This window comes from Lucilia cuprina, chromosome 4 (assembly GCF_022045245.1).
Source record: "Lucilia cuprina isolate Lc7/37 chromosome 4, ASM2204524v1, whole genome shotgun sequence".
NCBI lineage: Eukaryota > Metazoa > Arthropoda > Insecta > Diptera > Calliphoridae > Lucilia > Lucilia cuprina.
The window spans coordinates 9541315-9560625 of record NC_060952.1 but is presented as its reverse complement, the minus strand read 5'-3'; the positions used below and the strand labels follow the sequence as shown (position 1 = coordinate 9560625).

General features: G+C 32.0%; 3 protein-coding genes across 3 annotated transcripts in view; 1 reads left to right on the top strand and 2 right to left on the bottom strand.

Annotated features, from left to right (window-relative positions):
* LOC111680959 (deoxynucleoside kinase) overlaps positions 1-17553 on the bottom strand; it is a 95577-nt gene extending 78024 nt beyond the window's left edge. Inside the window, exon 1 of the mRNA XM_046948527.1 lies at positions 17272-17553. Within this exon, the coding sequence (XP_046804483.1) occupies positions 17272-17458 (187 nt within the window). The 5' untranslated portion in view covers positions 17459-17553. The remainder of the gene's footprint in view (positions 1-17271) is intronic.
* LOC111675793 (protein glass) lies at positions 1903-12766 on the top strand. Its single transcript, XM_046948525.1, has 6 exons — positions 1903-2217; positions 4515-4660; positions 7181-7311; positions 7995-8735; positions 8833-9608; positions 12148-12766. Exons 2-6 carry the CDS (start codon positions 4615-4617, stop codon positions 12224-12226), a joined length of 1773 nt encoding a protein of 590 aa, XP_046804481.1. The 5' UTR covers positions 1903-2217; positions 4515-4614; the 3' UTR covers positions 12227-12766.
* A 20-nt stretch (positions 17554-17573) lies between the features above and the next one.
* On the bottom strand, positions 17574-18869 carry LOC111675798 (nucleoporin Nup43). Its single transcript, XM_023436639.2, is given in 3 exon segments — positions 17574-18029; positions 18032-18436; positions 18496-18869. Coding segments are annotated over 3 exon segments (1083 nt in total). The 5' UTR covers positions 18770-18869; the 3' UTR covers positions 17574-17625.
* Between the last annotated feature and the right edge of the window lie 442 nt (positions 18870-19311).

Sequence of the window (19311 nt, the reverse complement as noted above, 5' to 3'; positions counted from 1 at the left end):
TCTGTAATCATAAAACGAATCATTTTGATATCCGAAATTAGATTAAGATTACCAGTTTTTCATAAAAAATTATTGTAATAAATAATGAATTTGTAACCTTAAAAAACTTTTAGTGCTATCTAGAGCTTTTCATGATATTAACGGTGCGTTTTGCTTATGCATAGTTGACATCACTGCCAAAAATTACAATAGTAGAATGGATACAAATGTTTTGGACTACTAATGAGTACAGGGTAGGGATTATTATGTTGCACATAAGAACACCGAAACAGACAATATGCAATAGGAAAATAATATTAGTGTTAATGCTGACTGACCATTACTGTAACAAAAAACATTGTAGCAACCGCTTCTTAACCCTTTGTGTGTGAAAGCGGCAAATTTGTCTAGGGTTAAATATTACGGGTGTTCAAACAGTATTCCAGGAAGAAATTTCTATGTTGTCCTGGAATTATATGAATATTTCAAGTCTAGTCTATAGTCGAGTCTAGTCTATAGTCGAGTCTAGTCTATAGTCGAGTCTATAGTGTAGTCTATAGTCTAGTCTATAGTCTAGTCTATAGTCTAGTCTATAGTGTAGTCTATAGTCTAGTCTATAGTCTAGTCTAGTCTATAGTCTAGTCTAGTCTATAGTCTAGTCTATAGTCTAGTCTATAGTCTAGTCTATAGTCTACAGTCTACTCTATAGTCTAGTCTATAGTCTACAGTCTAGTCTATAGTCTAGTCTATAATCTAGTCTATAGTCTATAGTCTAGTCTATAGTCTATAGTCTAGTCTATAGTCTAGTCTATAGTCTAGTCTATAGTCTAGTCTATAGTCTAGTCTATAGTCTAGTCTATAGTCTAGTCTATAGTCCAGTCTATAGTCTAGTCTATAGTCTAGTCTGTAGTCTAGTCTATAGTCCTATTTATGATCTAGTTTATAGTCTAGTCTATAATCTAGTCTAGCCAATAGTCTATATTTTAAGAATTATATCAGATATGACAGTCGATCAATTGATTTGAGCTAATTAGATATATAGAATACTCTTTTCTTGGTGACTCAATCAATAATTATGGACCAGATCTACACAAATAACTGACAGTTCCAAACCCCCACTTCTGTGTTTATAAAAAAAGGAAGCGTGTGCTTATCAACAGAAGTTTCAATGTGTGTGGGTTTTATTGGTGTTGCCGGCAAAATAAGACGATCAGTAGTGGTAAGTGAGTGGTTTATTGTTCATGTCACCTATGTGTTATGTTAGTGTGCGTGAGTATAAATGTGCAAGTCCGTCTATGTGACAGTCTCGACAAACAGGCCGTTTTAAACTTTTTCATTCATTTTTTTCTTGTTACCACTTTTTTTCATAAACATTCTCTTCATACTGCCACTATCTGATGTCGTCCCATGATGTATGATATTAAATGACAACAGATATTGTAGTTGTTGTTGCAGTGCTTGTTGGTATGTATAGAAAGAACATTTTGAGACAAGGGGTAGTTAAATAATGAACAATAAAACAAAAACAACAAACAAATTAAAAACTGATTTGTATGACACTTTCTATATGAATGGATGTTAGTATGTGCGTGTGTTTCATACACATGAAGTACAGGAAAAGGAAGGAAAGAGCAGAAGGAGGAGGAGGGATTTTGTTGTTTTACAACCACTTACTCACTAGTTTATGTGTGTTAGTATTTGTACTTTTAAGGGCGATATTCTTTTTTCTTATTGTCTTTTTGTTGTTTTTTGTAATTAAGTACTTGTTGTTAGTGTTGCTTATTTGTCTTTGTGTGTATTTTTTTAGTTTGTGGTTGTCGCTTTATGTTGTTGTTGTTTTTTTTTAACGAAACCCATCCATCAATAAATTTTTTGAACGATAGTTTTTCTGAATTGATCTGATGTTTAAAATTAGTTGCAGTCTTTAGTTCGTCGTTGCAAGTTGTTCCTTTAGATACAAAACAAAGAAAAAATTCAAATCGTGTCTCTTAACAAAACGTTAACTAACGCGTAACGGTTTCTTAAATTTCAAAATAAATTAATTTTAATAAAATAAAAAAAAAAAATACAAAAGAAATTTAAGAAAATTAATAAAAAGAATTTAAAAGTTAACTTAAAGCACAAAATATTTTATATTAAAACAAATATTAATAATATTAAATAAAACCAATTTAAGACAAAAAATATAATATTAAGGATATACGACCAAATAATTATGGAATACAATTTATCAATAAGGTGCAGTATTAGTTTGAAAAATAAAAATGGACGATTTATTATATATTTTTGCAAAAAATTAAATAAATGAAGTTGTTAAGATTTCAAAAAAAGCTTATTTATCAAATGTTTCAAATGTATGCAAATAATACTAAATTTGAAACTTCAAAGGAAACTTAACATACATATATTCCTAACATATCTAATTTTCATCGCTATATTCAAAATTACGACTTGTATATCCTTAGTGGATCGCAATTGAAATATGTATATTCCTCGGGGCATGTGCTTCGAAGATCGAAACAGCAAAGTTACGCAAGAGTTGTTTCATGATCGACAACTTCTTACCTTGTGAAGTTTATGAGAACAAAACGGATGGAGTAAACGAATATATCTAGAAATTGTGAAATCATACTCTGAAGACCCAAAACCGTCTAAATAAAGAAAAATGCAAAAGGATTCAAATGAAAGGACTATGTTAGGTTATCCCGGGTAGTCAATTTCTGCTTTATTTGGGTCCAGGCTGATTCCTTTGTAAATAACCTACAAAACAAAAATAAATATAGGGAAAAGTAGAAAGAGAGAAAATTGAAGAGGAAGGGAGGAGATGCGAAAAAGTCGCTGAGAAGGAAAACCAGGCATAACTGCCATGGAGTAAAAAACGTGACTGCTAGATTACGTTATTATTTATGTCCATACGGACGTAGTTCATAGCCATTCTGGCAAATTAATGAACGTCATTTTAATATTCGACAATTTGAATAGATCACCAAAATAGGCTGATCCGAGCATCCGATTTCGGATCTCTGCCAAGGCAGGACAATTGAAAAGGACATGGAAAGGACTATAAAAACTAAAAAGAGTGAAACCGGTAAAAAAATTTGGATGTACATTTTTGTGCGATCAAAAATTTTTTTTAAATAGAAACTAAAACAAATCTAAATATGTGTTTCGATTAAACCGTGAATATTTGGAATAAAAAATTAAAAATTAGAACTTAAACGATCAACGTGTGTACTTGCGTAAGGGGTCATATACAAGCAATTTCTTAATATGTCGAGCTTAACAAAGGCCAACTCTGCTTATCCAGATACATTTTTCGACTTAAGAACAATTAAGTAGCGCTTGTTGTTTCGACACAAGATAGATATATTCGGTGTACGGTAGTATGCCACTAACCCATGCCTCACTTTTTTAACCGATATTCTCTTTCTGCGTTTAAGGTTTCATTCACTTTTCCCTACTGCTCTTCTCCAGAATGGAGTGTCTTCAAATATTCGTATGACCATACATTAACTCTGAACTGCATACCGTGAATTCTAAATCTGAACTGTAGTAAGTTATAATGTGAATCCTAAATCACTGATAGAATCTTTTTTATCCGGTATTACAAAACCTATATACTATACTTTTATATAACATGTTTGAAAGGGGTGAAAACTGTAGGGTCAAGATGTTCATGTTTTTACCTAAGTACCTATCTTGACGGCTTAATCTCACGATGGTCTTTTTCAACCACTGAGTGGACCAGAAACGTTGCACCGATTGCTATTTAGATCATAATTCTCTCTGGATCATGAACTATCCAATATATTTCCATAGTAATCTCATTGCGGAATGGCGGGCGTCATGAGTAAAACTCAAATGGAATTAGTAGATTTATGTATGGATGTTTTTCAAAGCTGTTTTCTTTCTCGGTATCCTCTTTAAATGGACATAAGTCGGAATTTTCACCGATATTTTGAAGATTTAAATTTGTATTTTCTTATCACATATTTGTCTTTAATATAAATATGGACTGAATAGAATACATTTAAAATTTCAGCAAATAGAGTCGCTACAGGATTTTACATTACATTTGTCAACAATATTAAAAAAAAAAACTTAAATCCTTATTGAGATATTGGTATTTAATATGACATATAAGTTTTAATAATGAAAGTAACTTTGCACAACTATAGCGTCTAAAAACGGAGTCACAAAAGGGATTTTCTATATTTTATGACAAGACATCTTGAATATCTGATGTGATGGATTAAATTCGAGATTAGATTCTGACTCAGGGTTTTCAAGACAGACTTTTTAAATTTGTTTAACAAATAAAGGTCTTTTTCCCCCAAATGCATTTACATATATCTCAGGGGGCTATTTATATTGAACCAATTTACAAAAGTCCAACTAGTGGAATAGTTTTAAAAATAAAAAAAAATCGCTCTCAAAATAATGAAAGAAAATTAATTGAACAAAAATATAAAACATAATCCTTTCATAAACTATTAAAAAAGTGTAATATATATTTTTAACATTGTTTTTTATAGAAACACACAAATTACAAATTATGAAACGTAGAAAAAATCAAATTGTATATAAAAATCAAAAACAACAACAACAAAAGCAACCTGCTAAAGGAGTCATGTCATGGGATTGCTATATAAAAGTTCCAAACTCTTGAAAATAATTCTGGGTAAGTTTGAGTAAAATTAAATTTAAACAAATGTTTGTATTATAATATGTATTTAAGCAATTCCACAAAAAAACAACAATCAATTGTTTTAATGGAAATTTAAATTGGAATGTAAATGTAAAGCATCCCTGTATGCCAAACAAATGTATTTTTTACCCTAGAAAATAGAACATTAATGCGAGTCCATTTTATAAATGTAGATACTATACACAAACACCACCAATATGTGTTTGTGTATAGCATACAACTACATACATACTTGCATGTAAAAAATGTGGTGTATAACGCTGTTATAACGTAATGGGCGGAGTTTAATGAATATGAACAGTGGTTTTAAAACAGAAAAAAATTATTAATTTTAAAGTGATTGTAATGCTTAAGAGTTATATAGAAATGTATTCTCTTTTATAATAATAATATCGCCCAATTATAGTCCAAAAGAAGAAAAATAACTTGAAAGAATAAAAAAGTTTAGAACCTGAGTAAACTAAACAAACACTATACAACATAATATTTAAAATAAACTCCGATTATTATATATATTTAATTGCCTTTTATCTTAATCACTTTCGCTTGTTGAGCTACATACGTAAAATAGTGTAGTCCCTGTAGTTTTCTTCGTAGACAACATAGAGACTCGGATAACCTGGACACATTGTTGTACAATCATACTTTTAATCTTAATTATCTTCCTGTGCTTGGGGTTTATATCTCAGCATGATTCCAGAATGGTAATATACTGAACAGAACTAGTCCTAAAACATTTTCTCTTGGTATCTGATATAAATCAAACACTGACAACACCCTGGATTGCAATAACACCAGGATTGCGGAAACTACAACAAAATAAAATGCCCCAGGGGAAATTGCGCAATATGTCCAAAACGTGTATTTGAAATACTATTTTATTACAGTTCACGCGCTATCCAACTTAAAACAATGATTAAACAGGTCCATAAAATTTAGATAAAATAGAAACCCATAGCCCAAACTATTAAGGTTTAGCTGATGATATAACAAACGTTATAAATTTAGGTGTCTTCAAGCTGTGATAACGTTTCAAATATGGCCGAAAAGTTTTGTTCTTCATACGACGATATCTCAAAAAAACTGATGTGAAATTCGGAAGCCAGCGCAGCTTAAGGTTTTAGGAAAGTATACTTTCGTAACAAGCTTTAAAATGTGTGAATCAAAAATATATTCAAGTATATATGCGGCGCTCGGCCCGCCTTGCAGACCCTTTATTAGCTATTTGGATTCTACACGTAAATATCTCATTAAACCTAAAATGTTTTAATAATCGGTTTAGGCCAATGGTAATTAATTAATTTTAAATTAAAACGCCATCTGTCGGAAAATTTTCAAACTTTACAGGAACACTTCTCAGGATCCCTGAAACATATATTTGAAGTATTGTATCATTAGGTGCTGTAGTTCCTCTGTTTGTCGATTACGAACAATTATATACAACAAGCTTTAAACTGCCTTTGTATCTTCTCTAGTTTAGGAGATGGTGGTTTTAGAATTTACCCGTTTTTATCCCATTAACATTCAAATTGCAAAACATCCCGTCTTCCAAATTTCTGCTCTTTAGCTTTAACCGTTTAGGCTGTGTAATGATGAATCAGTCAGTAATGTTAGAATTTTTTATATTTATATAGATGATTTATATAGATTTAAGAGTACAAATAAATCCGATATACATAGGTATATCTTAAATAGGTTATATCTGTGTCAATGATACCAAGACGGCAAGCAATCTTCAATATCGTATTTCCTAATAGTTAAAATTAAGAATTATCTCTAGTATTCATATGTGAATAAATATAGAAACAATAGTTAAATTAAACAATATGTATATCCCGTAAGGACACCGATAATTCTGTGCAATTCCAAGGTTTGTCATTCTGTTTGTAAAGTCCACAATATAATTTTCCCACCATATACAAAGTATACATATATTCTGGATCCTTATAGATAGCGTATTCGAATAAACCCTGTTCGTATATCTGTATATATGACTGCTTAAATGTTCATTTATCTGTTTAAATCAATTTTCTAAAGACCTCATATATCATCGGGAAATAGATCTTTAAAAATTCTGTATCAGACATGATTTTGAGAAGTGTTCTATTTAAAATCAGTAAAATCTGTAAAAATAACAGAGATGTGAGCAAAAGTACTTGACAAAAACAAACTCTAAAAATTTGGTAAAAAATTGTAATTTAGAAAACAACAACAATGTACAAAAAGTGTTAAAATTGTTGAATAATATTGAAATTGAAATCTAAATTTCAATTTTATTTAACTCTTAATGTACACTGCGCATACTCCGCTAAATTACCACTTTTTTAAACATATAGATATGCTTCAGATAAAAATTTCATAAGAGAAAAAAAATTCATCTCAAAGTGATGGAGATTTTAAATTTAAGGGATGCTTTACTTTTAAATAATAATTTGATTTTTCTATGTTATAAAACGTTACACTTTTAACATTTCTATTTCATTTACTACGCAGATTCCCTGGAAGATCAAGAGGGTGGAGCTATGTACATATCGTGCGATGTCTCAAATGGAGGTCCTGTGGAACCTGAAACGGGATATGTTCCCAATAATCCATTATTCGGTTTGGCGTTGGATAGTCCGCAGGTAAATGTTCACTGAGAAGGTGTTTTTTTTTAAGAAAACGTCTTAAATAGTAGTTTGACCGTCGGGTTTTTTTTTTGTGTGAAGTGAAATTGTTGAAAGTTATTAAACATAAAAAATAATTCATAATTTTATTTAAAGTGTTGGATTTAATTAAAGGATTGAGAAAAGAATTAAGTAAGAGATTACAATAAGTTTGAAATAATATTAAATTCGTGTAAAAGAGCATTTTTAGCTTTTGAAGAAAAAATTTAAATTAAAAAATTATTACCGATTAAAAATTTTCTAAAAAATATACGGATATAAAAAAAATCATATTATCAGAGTGAATGTAAAAACCTAAGCATATAAAAAAAAGTATTAAAGCTAAATAAAATTTAAATTATTCCCCGTCGGATTCCCTTTTGCTTTAGTTTTAGAAATATTACTTATACAACAGGAAAATTAGGCAAAAAATATAAATCCTGAGAATTTCAGATAGCTAAATGAAAATTGGCATAAAGCTTCTCCTTTGCATAATTAGTTTGGGATGAAAAGTCACTGGAAATACCAATCAGTTTTAATAGGTCTAATAATTATAATTTCTCACTAATACGGCAGACTTTGGATTTTAAACAACTTTAAAATAAATAACATCGCTCAAAGCTAATTAAACCCTTTCCGTCCTTGCGTTTGTTTTTATATAGCAAGAGTGTGCTGCAGCATCGTGTATTGGTTGTTTGTCGTGTCAAGGCAATACAGTATTACCGCTATCCTCATTGCCGAGCAACGATTTCGATTGTGGTTCCTGTTTCGATCCAATTGTTGTCGGTGATCTCGGTGGATCTGCACAAAATAATTCACAAGTTATACACAATAACACGGGCAGTAGTGGAAATACTTGTGCATCAAATTATTGGTCTACCGATGAAATGGCGTCAACATTTCCAGGCTTGCCACCATTAGACATTGATCCCTTACCCAGTCTCTTTCCCTTCTCACCGTGTGGTGCATCATATAATTTCTCAGCCAATCCTCATCAAGCTTCACTCTCGTATACCGTACATCCGCATCAAATGTTAGTATCGCCCAGCAGTCATCAGCATCAACACCAGCACCAACATCAACATCAGTCAGGAGTAGCAACGTCATCAGCGTCGGCGTCATCGTTGTCGTCGTCGATTGTCGGAGGCCAGCAATCGTTATCGCACAGTAATGCGTTGAATAATGTTGCAACGCAGTCATGTTACTATGATCCCATAAATACATCAACGTCAGTAGCGGGAAATGTCACGGGCAATTCGTGTAGTTCTCAACACATGAGTGCATCAGCAACAGGAGCAGGTGCTGCAGCCATGTATCCCAGTATGAGTGTTAATGTTAGTATGAACATGACAATGCATGGTTATGGGGCTGCTGATGCTACAATGCCCATGCAATGTTCACAAGTGAGCCTCTTTTTATTTCTTTATTATTATTTTCCAACTTTAGTTATGCCGAAACAGTTAGTTATTTAACTTTTTTAATATATTTAAACAATTTTAGATGCAATGGACACCCACGAATTCTTCCTCAGCAGTAAATGTCCTTTATCCACCCTTACTTAGTCCTTCACATTACCCAGCTGCTGCCACCTATTCGTTTACAGCTGATTTTCGTGCTCCATCACTGCAATCTAATCAAAATTCCTCAGCCCTACTACCCTCCCTCAACGAGGCCCTCGAAAAAGACACAACACCACCGCCAGCACCCCTCATGGATGCTGTAACACCAAAAAGTTTCTATACAAGCACACAAGTGGGTCAAAGCTATTCACCACCCACTAAAAGTCCAACTCTATTCACACAAATGCGTGACACAAAACCATTCAACCAAATTTCAGGACCCTCATCAAATTCCGGCGTTGCCAGTGGCTACGAAGACGAGGATAGCAATGAAGAGGGTTCGGATAGCAAACCAAATCTTTGTCGTCTATGTGGCAAAACTTATGCTAGACCCAGTACACTCAAGACTCATTTGAGAACTCATTCGGGCGAAAGACCCTACCGCTGTCCCGATTGTAACAAGAGTTTTTCGCAGGCCGCCAATCTAACAGCTCATGTACGCACACATACTGGTCAGAAGCCGTTTCGTTGTCCCATTTGTGATAGACGTTTCTCACAAAGTTCCAGTGTCACTACGCACATGAGAACCCATTCGGGTGAGCGTCCCTATCGTTGTTCTGCGTGTAAAAAATCATTTTCGGACAGTTCAACACTGACGAAACATTTGCGAATTCACAGCGGTGAAAAACCGTATCAATGTAAATTGTGTTTATTAAGGTGAGTTATAATATAATCTCAAATTCTTAGATTTACAGTTATAGCATATATCTTATTCGAAATCAACATTAGTTTTTATAATGCTAGTACATATTCCCATAGAATCTTTTGGATTTACACAACGCTTACGATGGTTAATTGCAGTGTAGTTATTCGAATACCGTTTTAGGGAAGAATTAAACACCCCTTTCCTGCATTTCGATTGTGTTTACGCATTCAATTACGCAATGATCGAAAAAAGGTATTCCAACAAAAACTGAATCATAAGAAAAATAAGCAATTCCATTGTGTGTATTATGCATTTCGATCGTAATAACATCTTTGTAAGTTGTTGTATATATGGCGGAGGGTCGAATTGAAATGCAGAATACCAAAGTTGCCAAACAGAGAAAATTTCCATTCAAATTAAAATGCAGAATAGGTGTCGAAGTTAATAGGAAGAATTTAAGGGGATGAACTTCAGTTAAGGTCTCAAAAATATCAGTTAAGGACTTGTTTACTTGAATTTTTTTTTTTCGTTTTGAATGTGATACTTGCTTGAATAAGAATTTTATGAGAGTTAAAACGATTTTTGATAATATCAGCTAAATAATAGGTGATTGAGATATGTAGCTAAAGAACTACTAAAAATGTCTCTTTATCACAACGGGGAAAGTGTATCCTAATAACTACGTGTAGAACGCGAAGCTAAGATAGGTCTAGAACCTACTTACACCCGATTTCTAAAACATTTGCCTAGTAAAGGCAGATAGAGACGTAAGATCTTGGCCTTGATATCAACGACGCAGTACAGGCCAGCACAGATTTGAAAAATGTCTATACCGAGACATCACTAAGTTATCTCGAATATCAAGCAGGTTTAGTTCAAAAATTGTAGTTACTCAATCTGAGTTCCGTTGTGATGTCCCAATAGTCGTATGAGTCCCTTTAAGTACTACTCACTACATTCAGATTTAAACCATCCGGTATTAAGGCATATAGCCAGATTAGCTTACCCAAACAAGAGATAGATGCAAGGCCGATACATTATTATCGGCTTTCATTGAATGATGGACAATAGCAGAGGAGGTGAGGTATTGTTTCCTCTTCCTTCTTATTATGACGACTTCATCAATAGTCGTTATATTCGAGGCCCAGTGTCCCATTATGAATAATACCATCATTCTTATCCATTAGTTCACCCAAACAAGAGAGAACAGCAAAGCCGAAATAATGTTCTCTGCTTTCATTTAATTATAGGCAATAGCAAAGGATGTAAAATATTATTTCCTCTTGAATATATGATTTGAAAGCTTCAAATAACATGATCAGATTTAATAAAATGTATTATTATCAGTTTTGTATACGGAAAAGGACGAAAACATATGATTTCCCATAACGAATGTATTTTTTGTTTGGTCGTTTTTAAAACCAATTCCGACGATTATTGGATTCTATAAAAATCCCCATTATGACAGCTACTAGTGTAGTCGTTATATTCGAAACCCAATTCTCTGACATGGTGGCTAATTATATAGTGTCCCGTTACGAATAATACCAACATTCTTATCCAAACAAGAGAGAGCACTAAATCCCAAACAATGTTCTCTGCTTTCATTGAATGATAGGCAATAGGGAAGGAGGTAAGGTATTATTGACAGATTTAATAAAATCTAGTGTTATTAGTTCGATCTATATCACGATTCATTATCGTTAAAAATGCCAAAAACATAAGCAATGTATTTTTAGTCATTTTTAAAACCAATTCCAACGATTATTCGATTCTATAACAACCCTCCATTATGATAACTCCTAGAGTTCCCACGACAATCGGTTCTTCGCACCGGAACGACTCGGAGTTCAACGAACATCGACCAAGAATTGTCAACCCAGCCACACCGACTTTACACGGGTCGCTGCTACAACAACAACTCCTAGAGTAGTCTTTGTATTCGAGATCCATTTTTCTGACATGGTTGCCAATTACATAGTGTCCCGTTGTAACTAATATGTAAGCAATCATATCTGCTGTATGCGGTAGAGGCATACAGCAAATAAGTAGATATAAGCAGATGTTAAACCTTTTTTTGGTCTTTCAGATGACATAATAAACGTATTAAATACGGTTTAAAACGGGGTGTTTTTTTAACTTTTGGAATCGATATCTTGAAAACTAGAAATGATGGCATCTCAATCATTTAGAAAACTTTACCACGCCCATTTATTCAAACGTTTGTTAATTAAATTTTAGTTAAATACTTTGCTACAATAAAAACTAGATGGATATTTAATTATGTTTGTCCTGATGTATAGTTCGAATAACCATGACATTTCGGCGATTCAATCAATATTCATATGTTGCTCTTATATTTAGGTCTTGGAATTTCTCTAGCGTATTTTTAAAAATATGGTATTTTTCTATATACTCGCAGTTATATATGTAAAGGGCTTTTGTCATTAAATAAAAAAAAAATAAGATCTTGACAGCATTAAAGTTGTTCCTATAAATTGACACATCCATATATATTTTAAAATTAATTTTTTATTAACATATTTTTAGATTTTCCCAATCGGGCAATTTAAATCGACACATGCGCGTACATTCGACCAACAATAATGGCAGCAATCTGTTGACGTGACAAAAACAACGCAGTGGAGGTGGCTTTCAACAATATCATCCCCACAACCATACACATACCCATGCCTATGCAGCACACCATCATCATCACCATCATCATGCGGCCGTTGCCGCCGCACATCCAACACATTCCTTTAATGCCAGTAATTATGGCGATTATGTTAATCATCATACACACACTCCTCTTCCGCCGCATTCCCATTTACATACGCATCCACATCATCACTCGCATCATACCCATGGCATCGGCGATTATGCTACTACACCCGGTTCACAAAACTATTCAGGATATTATTTGTGTGCAGCATTAAATAAACCCAAATTGGAAAGATTTTATTAAGGACAGACAACATAAAAGAAGTTTAAACATAAATTATAAAAATTGAATTCAACGAATAGAAATATTAATTTCTCCATTAAAATCACACTCTCTGTCGCTCTTTCTTATTGATAAGCAACAAACAAATTAAAGAATTAATAATAAAATTAATTGTTTTCATATATTTTAGCATTTATGCTCAAATTGATATAAAATAAAAAAAGGCAAAAATAATGTAAAATTAATTATTTAATAAAATATTTACAATTAAATTAAATTTAAATATAAAAGTGTAAATATGCTTCTATAAAAAGTAGTCAAGTAGATTTTTTTTTGTTTGTTAACAAATTCCCAGTACTAAAATTTAAGTTTTTTTTTATAATTTATTTAACTGTTTTTAAGTTTTTATTAGTAAAGTAGTTTTATTGAAAAAAAAAAAACAAAAAACACGCATAATTCTTAAAAGAAAATGGAACATTTCAAACATAGAAGATTTCATTTTGTAATAAATATAGATCTTCTTACTTAATTTATTTTCTTTTTGTTTAAATAATTTCAATAATGTAAAATTTAATTGAAATGTTGAGCAGAGAAACAAAAATAATTTTAGCTATAAGTCAGGGTGCTTCAAATGTATTTCGAAATTTCCTTCTATAACAACTTTTTAAAATTATTTCAAATTTTATTTACATACAATACACTTAATAACAAATTAAACAAATAAATATTATAATAAAATAATAATTAATATTATTATTATTGTAATGAAAAGCTAGAATTTTAAAACTCTAGTCAATCTTTAAGCTTAAACGTTCTTTAATGTTTTTATTTTTCAATTCAATATAATTCAATAATATACATATTTAAACATAACATCAAACAAATTAAATAACAATTAATAATAATAAATATAAATGATTTTTATTGAAAAAAAAAAAAAAATACTAATTATATTATTGTAACATGCTCAGGAGATGCCAAACCAGTCCCAGATGTTGTTGTAGCAGCGACACGTGTAAAGTCGGTGTGGCTGGGTTGACAATTCTTGATCGTTGTTCTCCGAGTCGTTCCGGTACGAAGAACCGATTGTTGTGGGAACAAGATGTAGGCGGGACTGGTTTTAATACATCTACATGCTTAAAATAAGGGACATATACTTACTCCAACTAAATGGCAGGGTGCAAGAGTAATATTTATACCCAAACAAGTCCTTACTTAACAATAGAACAGATAGACGATAATACGGTTGAAAACAGTACCAGACAATAATCTTAAATTTAAGCAGAATGGAAATTTGGTGGAAACCGAATAAAATGAAGTTATTCTCTACAGTGGGACAAAAAAATGGAAACTTTTTCTAAATTTTCATAAACGGACTCAAAACCCAAAATCTTATTAAAAATATTTTTTTTTAGAATTTCTGTTTGATTCTATCTACTCGATTGCAACTCGAAAGTTGGGTTTTTAGGGCCAATGTCGTTTTTAAAAAACTACGGGCCTAGTTTCCACAGCGGAAGAATACTATCTTTTTTTTAATGGAATGGAACCTTATACCATTCCAGTATGGCTTTCGTAGAGGTCGCTCTACTAGCCCTCCTTACGGAAAAATGGAGTCATTCCATTTACAATTTCGGCGAAAGTAAAGTGGTGGCTCTAGATATTTCAAAGGCGTTTGATAGAGTGTGGCATGGTGCTCTTGTATCAAAACTAATTGCATTTGGTGTCGGTAATAACTTCATGCGATTTATTTCGAGCTTTCTCAGAGATCGCACTACACGAGTTGTTATAGATGGGATCTCATCAAACGAATTCAAGATTATGTTCTATTATCTCAACAAAAATCTGCAAAACTTAGTTTTATAGAACGATAAATGACACTACTAATTTTTTATAGCGATCGGGCCTCATTTGACCCTAGCAAACTCCCCTTCATAAAATGTCTTGAAGTCAAAATTTATTTATAATTTCTAATAAAACGATTAAAATGTACATAAATAACTTTGAGGTAGACGTACATTCCTCTGCCAAAATGTATAAGGATAGATCCATATTTACCCTTACTCCCCTATGTAGAAAATCTCTTTTTTTTTGTCAATAATACGTAAAAATATTCCACAATACGGTTAAAGAACAAATTAAATGTTATATTTTTCTAAAAATTATCCACTTTTTTTAACATAATGACTGGTGTAGGGTATCATATAGTCGACAATGTCAGACTATACATTCATATTTGATTTGTAATAAATTTACTTTCTGTATTAAGGAGTGAGATCGAAAAATTCTTAACATACATATATGTTTATAAAAAAGAAACCACTAAACTTACAGCTTTATTTTTTTTATTTGATTCAAATTATTATTACAATTTACAAAAACAAAAATATTTTATAGTTTTAATCACTAGTGATGAAATTTTGAACCCTTTTCGGAAACCCTTCCATTAACGTTTTTATAGTGCTTTCTGTCACTTTGCTCGAACATGTAGTCCATCTCCGTTTAAAATCTACCACACTTTTGGACACCTTTTTTGTACTCTTCAATTTTTTTTTTTAACAAGAGCCCAATATCTCTCCACTGGCCTTAGCTCCGGGCAGTTTGGAGGATTTGCCTCTCTTGGTACAAATACCACATTATTGTTCTTGTACCACTCAAGGGCTTGTTTACCATAGTGACAGGATGCCAAGTCAGGCCAAAAATAAGTGGACACATTATGAAGTCTTATGAATGGAAGCAGCCTTTTTTGTAAACATTACTTGATGTAAATTTCGGTATTTATAGAGCCCGTTGTAACAAATTATTGTGGACCATTCCTTCTACCTGAACCATGTTTTCTATCAACTGACAAGTTCTCCCGGTACTGTTTAATAACATTGGAAACAGTTTGACGGCAGACCTTTGTATGCTTGGCCAACTTTTTGTAAGACCAAGTTGGGTTTAGTTGAAAATATTTAATAATTTCAGTACGCACTTTTTTCTGGTCACTAATTTTAATCAGATTAACAAAAAATTAATATAATTGACATTACACATAATAACTGACATGTTTTTCAAAGGTAACTTGATCAAAAAAAAAATCAAATAATACTTTGGTTGAAAAATTTAATGAAAAACTTGTGTTAAGAATTTTTCGATCTCACTCCTTAATTTCTTAATTAATTTTTATAACAATACTTCAGAGATATTGTAATAAGTTGTTCTGATTTATCTACTTCTCAGAATGGGTTTATGCAAAATCATTTCAGATTTCTGAAAAGAAATCTTAAAAATAATGATAGCTTTACTTCTACATTCAGTTTTGAGAAACAGTTTCTATAGTATTTCTAATAAGTTCTTCAGCAATACTTAGTTATACACTAGTTCATTGGAACGTATGAATTCTGGAACTTATTGATAAATCTCAAGAACATAAATTTAATAAACTTAATTTCTTTATATATAAGAGGATTTCACATAAAAATAAATAATTTCTAATATTTGAGAAAAAAATTAATAGAATTGAATTTAAAGTAGTGGAAAATTACAATTTTGTTTGTTATTGGAAGAAAAATATTGTAGATATGAAATACCTATTAAAACAACATACACTTTCCTCTTATTCGATTAACCGAATAATTTTGAATTATCCGACTATTAACCGGCCAACTTAAAACACCAAATAATTATTTGTCGAATAAACCGAATAAGACAAACACCCGAATAATTGAATACTCTAATAACTACCATTGAGGAGTAGATCTTTAAAACATTGATCCCAGATAGAATGTCAAGGTTTGATAACAAACCGATTGACCCGTAAATGAATGAACTATGTGCTATAGGTGAATCCTTTGATAACAAACCGATTGATCAGTAAATGTGTCAACTACGTGCTAAGGTACAGAAGGATAAAATGCAATATGTACAATGTACTATCAGTAAAAGGCTATTTCGGAGTACAATACAAGGTGGTATTTTGTTCCTTTTACTATGATTAATCACGATTTAAAGCCTTCTAAGGATGCTTACCAAAAAAGAAATATGACCTCTCTATCGGTAAAAAAAGGTTATTTCGAACTACACCACAAGGTGGCGTTTTGTTCCCTTTACCTTGAGTAATCATGATTTAAAAGCTTCTAACGACCCTAACTAAAAAAGTATTTTGACCTATCTGCTGTGCAAACGATGTCGTAAGGAGCTATCAAAAATACATTGAAAGGCTATATACAATATCACTCCTACTTGCCAGACACAGAATATGTTGGGATCTTTAAATCAATGAACCCAGATTGAACGTCTACATTAAACGAAAAATAAAAACGAACAAATTTATTAGGTTAGCTTTAAATTGGGAAAAAGGGGACTGAGGTTGTATATATGAAGACCTAGAAACAGAAATATACCAGCGTTTACGTCATCACAACACTAGCATCCCAGCAGAAGTCCGAGCAATGCGTAAATTTTAGTAGTACATATATTTCTTAACTTATTAAACGACTGCCAGAAGACATTAAGGACTGTGTCAGGTGATAAGACCTTATTGGATCGTTAGAAAGCTATAACCAAATACTCTCCCAAAAGTTAGTTTATACAAATTTCACTCTTTAACGAAAGATATTTGACATTTTTAATATTGAGAAAGTTTTCATTATTAAATTCGATATACGCTAATTGTCATTTATTTCATAAGAAATCTTGGTTGTGTTTCAATCTGTATCAAAATTATTTTAAATTTAAAAATTACTTACCTTTTACTACTATCTCAATTTTAATAAGTATCTTGAATGTTGAACAGTTCTTGAGTATCTTGAATCTTGAATAATTCTTGAGTCTTGAATAAAGTGTGCAAACTGCTTGATTCTTTAGATTAAATTCTTGATACTGGTAGTTTTTATAAATTAACATTTTAAAGTATTTTTTATCTTTTTGTGGCATTTAATTTGACACTTGCTACGTTCATAAAGGATTTTTCAAATCCTTATACTTTTTAAAAGGTCTTTTTATAAAAATTTTAAAGTTTTATTAAAAACACTGCATAAATTAATAAAGATTACGAACTAAGACTATGTATTTGAAAATTCTTTTTCTCTTCATTTTTTTCCTTACAAAATATTATCAACAAAATAAAACGCTTCACTATCACTGCCACACATAATTTTCGAACTTTGTGAATCAAATGTATTGATTGATTTGCGTAAATCCGATATTAACGAAGTCACACTAATGCGATTTTTGGCACGTTCACCATTAAGCCAAGGATTAATATTATCCGTACTGGAGGGTTCCATGCCACTGGCGACACCCAGTGAGGAATGTTGAGACCACAACCATAATTCACCACTTTCGGCAGCGGTAAACAATTTAGAGGGATCTGAGCGATGAAAACCAATATCGGTAATAGGACTATTGTGGGCTGAGAGATAAGAGGCAGGATAACCGGGATTACGTAAATCCCAAACAGTAATGGAACCCTCTTCCGAGCCAGCTAAAACAATATGGGGTGAGTGGGATGTGATGTTAGACAAGAAACATAATTTGAGCGCTTATCATCTTCACAGGAGGTCATAAAGGCTGCTGAGGGGGTAGCTTCAGCTGAGGAGCGTATATCAAACATGCGTATAACACCCATGCGATTGGCTACCAACACTTCTTGCGGATTAACATAGAGAACAGAGAGTAAAGATAAACTGTCTGCCTCTATAGTACGCCTAACAGCCAAATGAGCCTGGCTATCAATAATATTTAAACGCCCATCTTCACCTACAGTAGCCACCTCCTTGCCATACACCGATATGCCCGTACAACAAGCAGCATCTCCACTAGCCTCAAAGTGATGTAACAATTCACTTTTCCCCTCCTCCTGCAGTGTGTCTTCATCAACAGCTTTCTTAACTTTTAATAAAGTAATGCGGCCTAAAAGAAAGTATAAATTAAACAAGTTTCTCTGTTTCCTTAACTCGCATACCACTTACCATCACTACAACTAACTACAGCCGCCTCGTCTGTTATAAATTCTATACCCGTTACATCTCCCGGCATGGCCAATTTATCATTACACCTGGGCACGTACTCATTGTAATTATCCACATATTGATTCTTTTGCAGACGCCAAATGCGTACAAAGTTTTTGGGCATATCCCAGCTGCCGCTTAAAAATCTTTCACTTTCTTTCAAGTGTTCCGGCACCCAGCGCACTTTGGAAATTTTCTCCGATATGAAAAATGTATTCACTTTTGTATCACTCATTATTTGTTTTTAATGTTTTTTTTATTTATTTAAACAAATAAAAATGTTTTTATTTAAAATTATATACAAGTTTTCGAGTTTGTATTTTTTGTTTATTTGAGGTTAGGTTTGTTTGTCAAAAGCGGTATTTTTTTGCAACAGCTGTTTTAATATGAAGTTGCCAACTACTAAAAATATAAAGTTGCCAGATGAGTAATATTTTATTACGAGCGTTATTAATGAAAATATGATTTTAAATTTTAAATAGATTGCAGCATGCTTGATGATAAGATTTATGAAGAGAAATATGATTGCATACATTAGTTTAAGAATTCTTTTCACTATTATGAATAAAAGAAATCACTTTAAATTCTTTTTATTTTAAGGCGGTCTATAAACTTTAAAATGAACTAAAGCCTTCTTAAATGGATCAAACTAAACGCCAAAAGAAATAATAAGTAAGAGTATATAATAACGCATCGTCTGAAAAGTAATCCTTCATTAGATTCTTTTATTTTAACGTACCAAGAAGTCGATATTGATATTGAATTGACTGGTACTTA

Bases quoted from the DNA above. Each gene is read 5' to 3' on its own strand.
- LOC111675793 (XM_046948525.1), top strand. From the start codon at position 4,615: ATGGGATTGCTATATAAAAGTTCCAAACTCTTGAAAATAATTCTGG. The intron at 4,661-7,180 runs GTAAGTTTGAGT...TTTACTACGCAG, and splicing joins ACTCTTGAAAATAATTCTGG to ATTCCCTGGAAGATCAAGAG. The intron at 9,609-12,147 runs GTGAGTTATAAT...ACATATTTTTAG, and splicing joins TGTAAATTGTGTTTATTAAG to ATTTTCCCAATCGGGCAATT.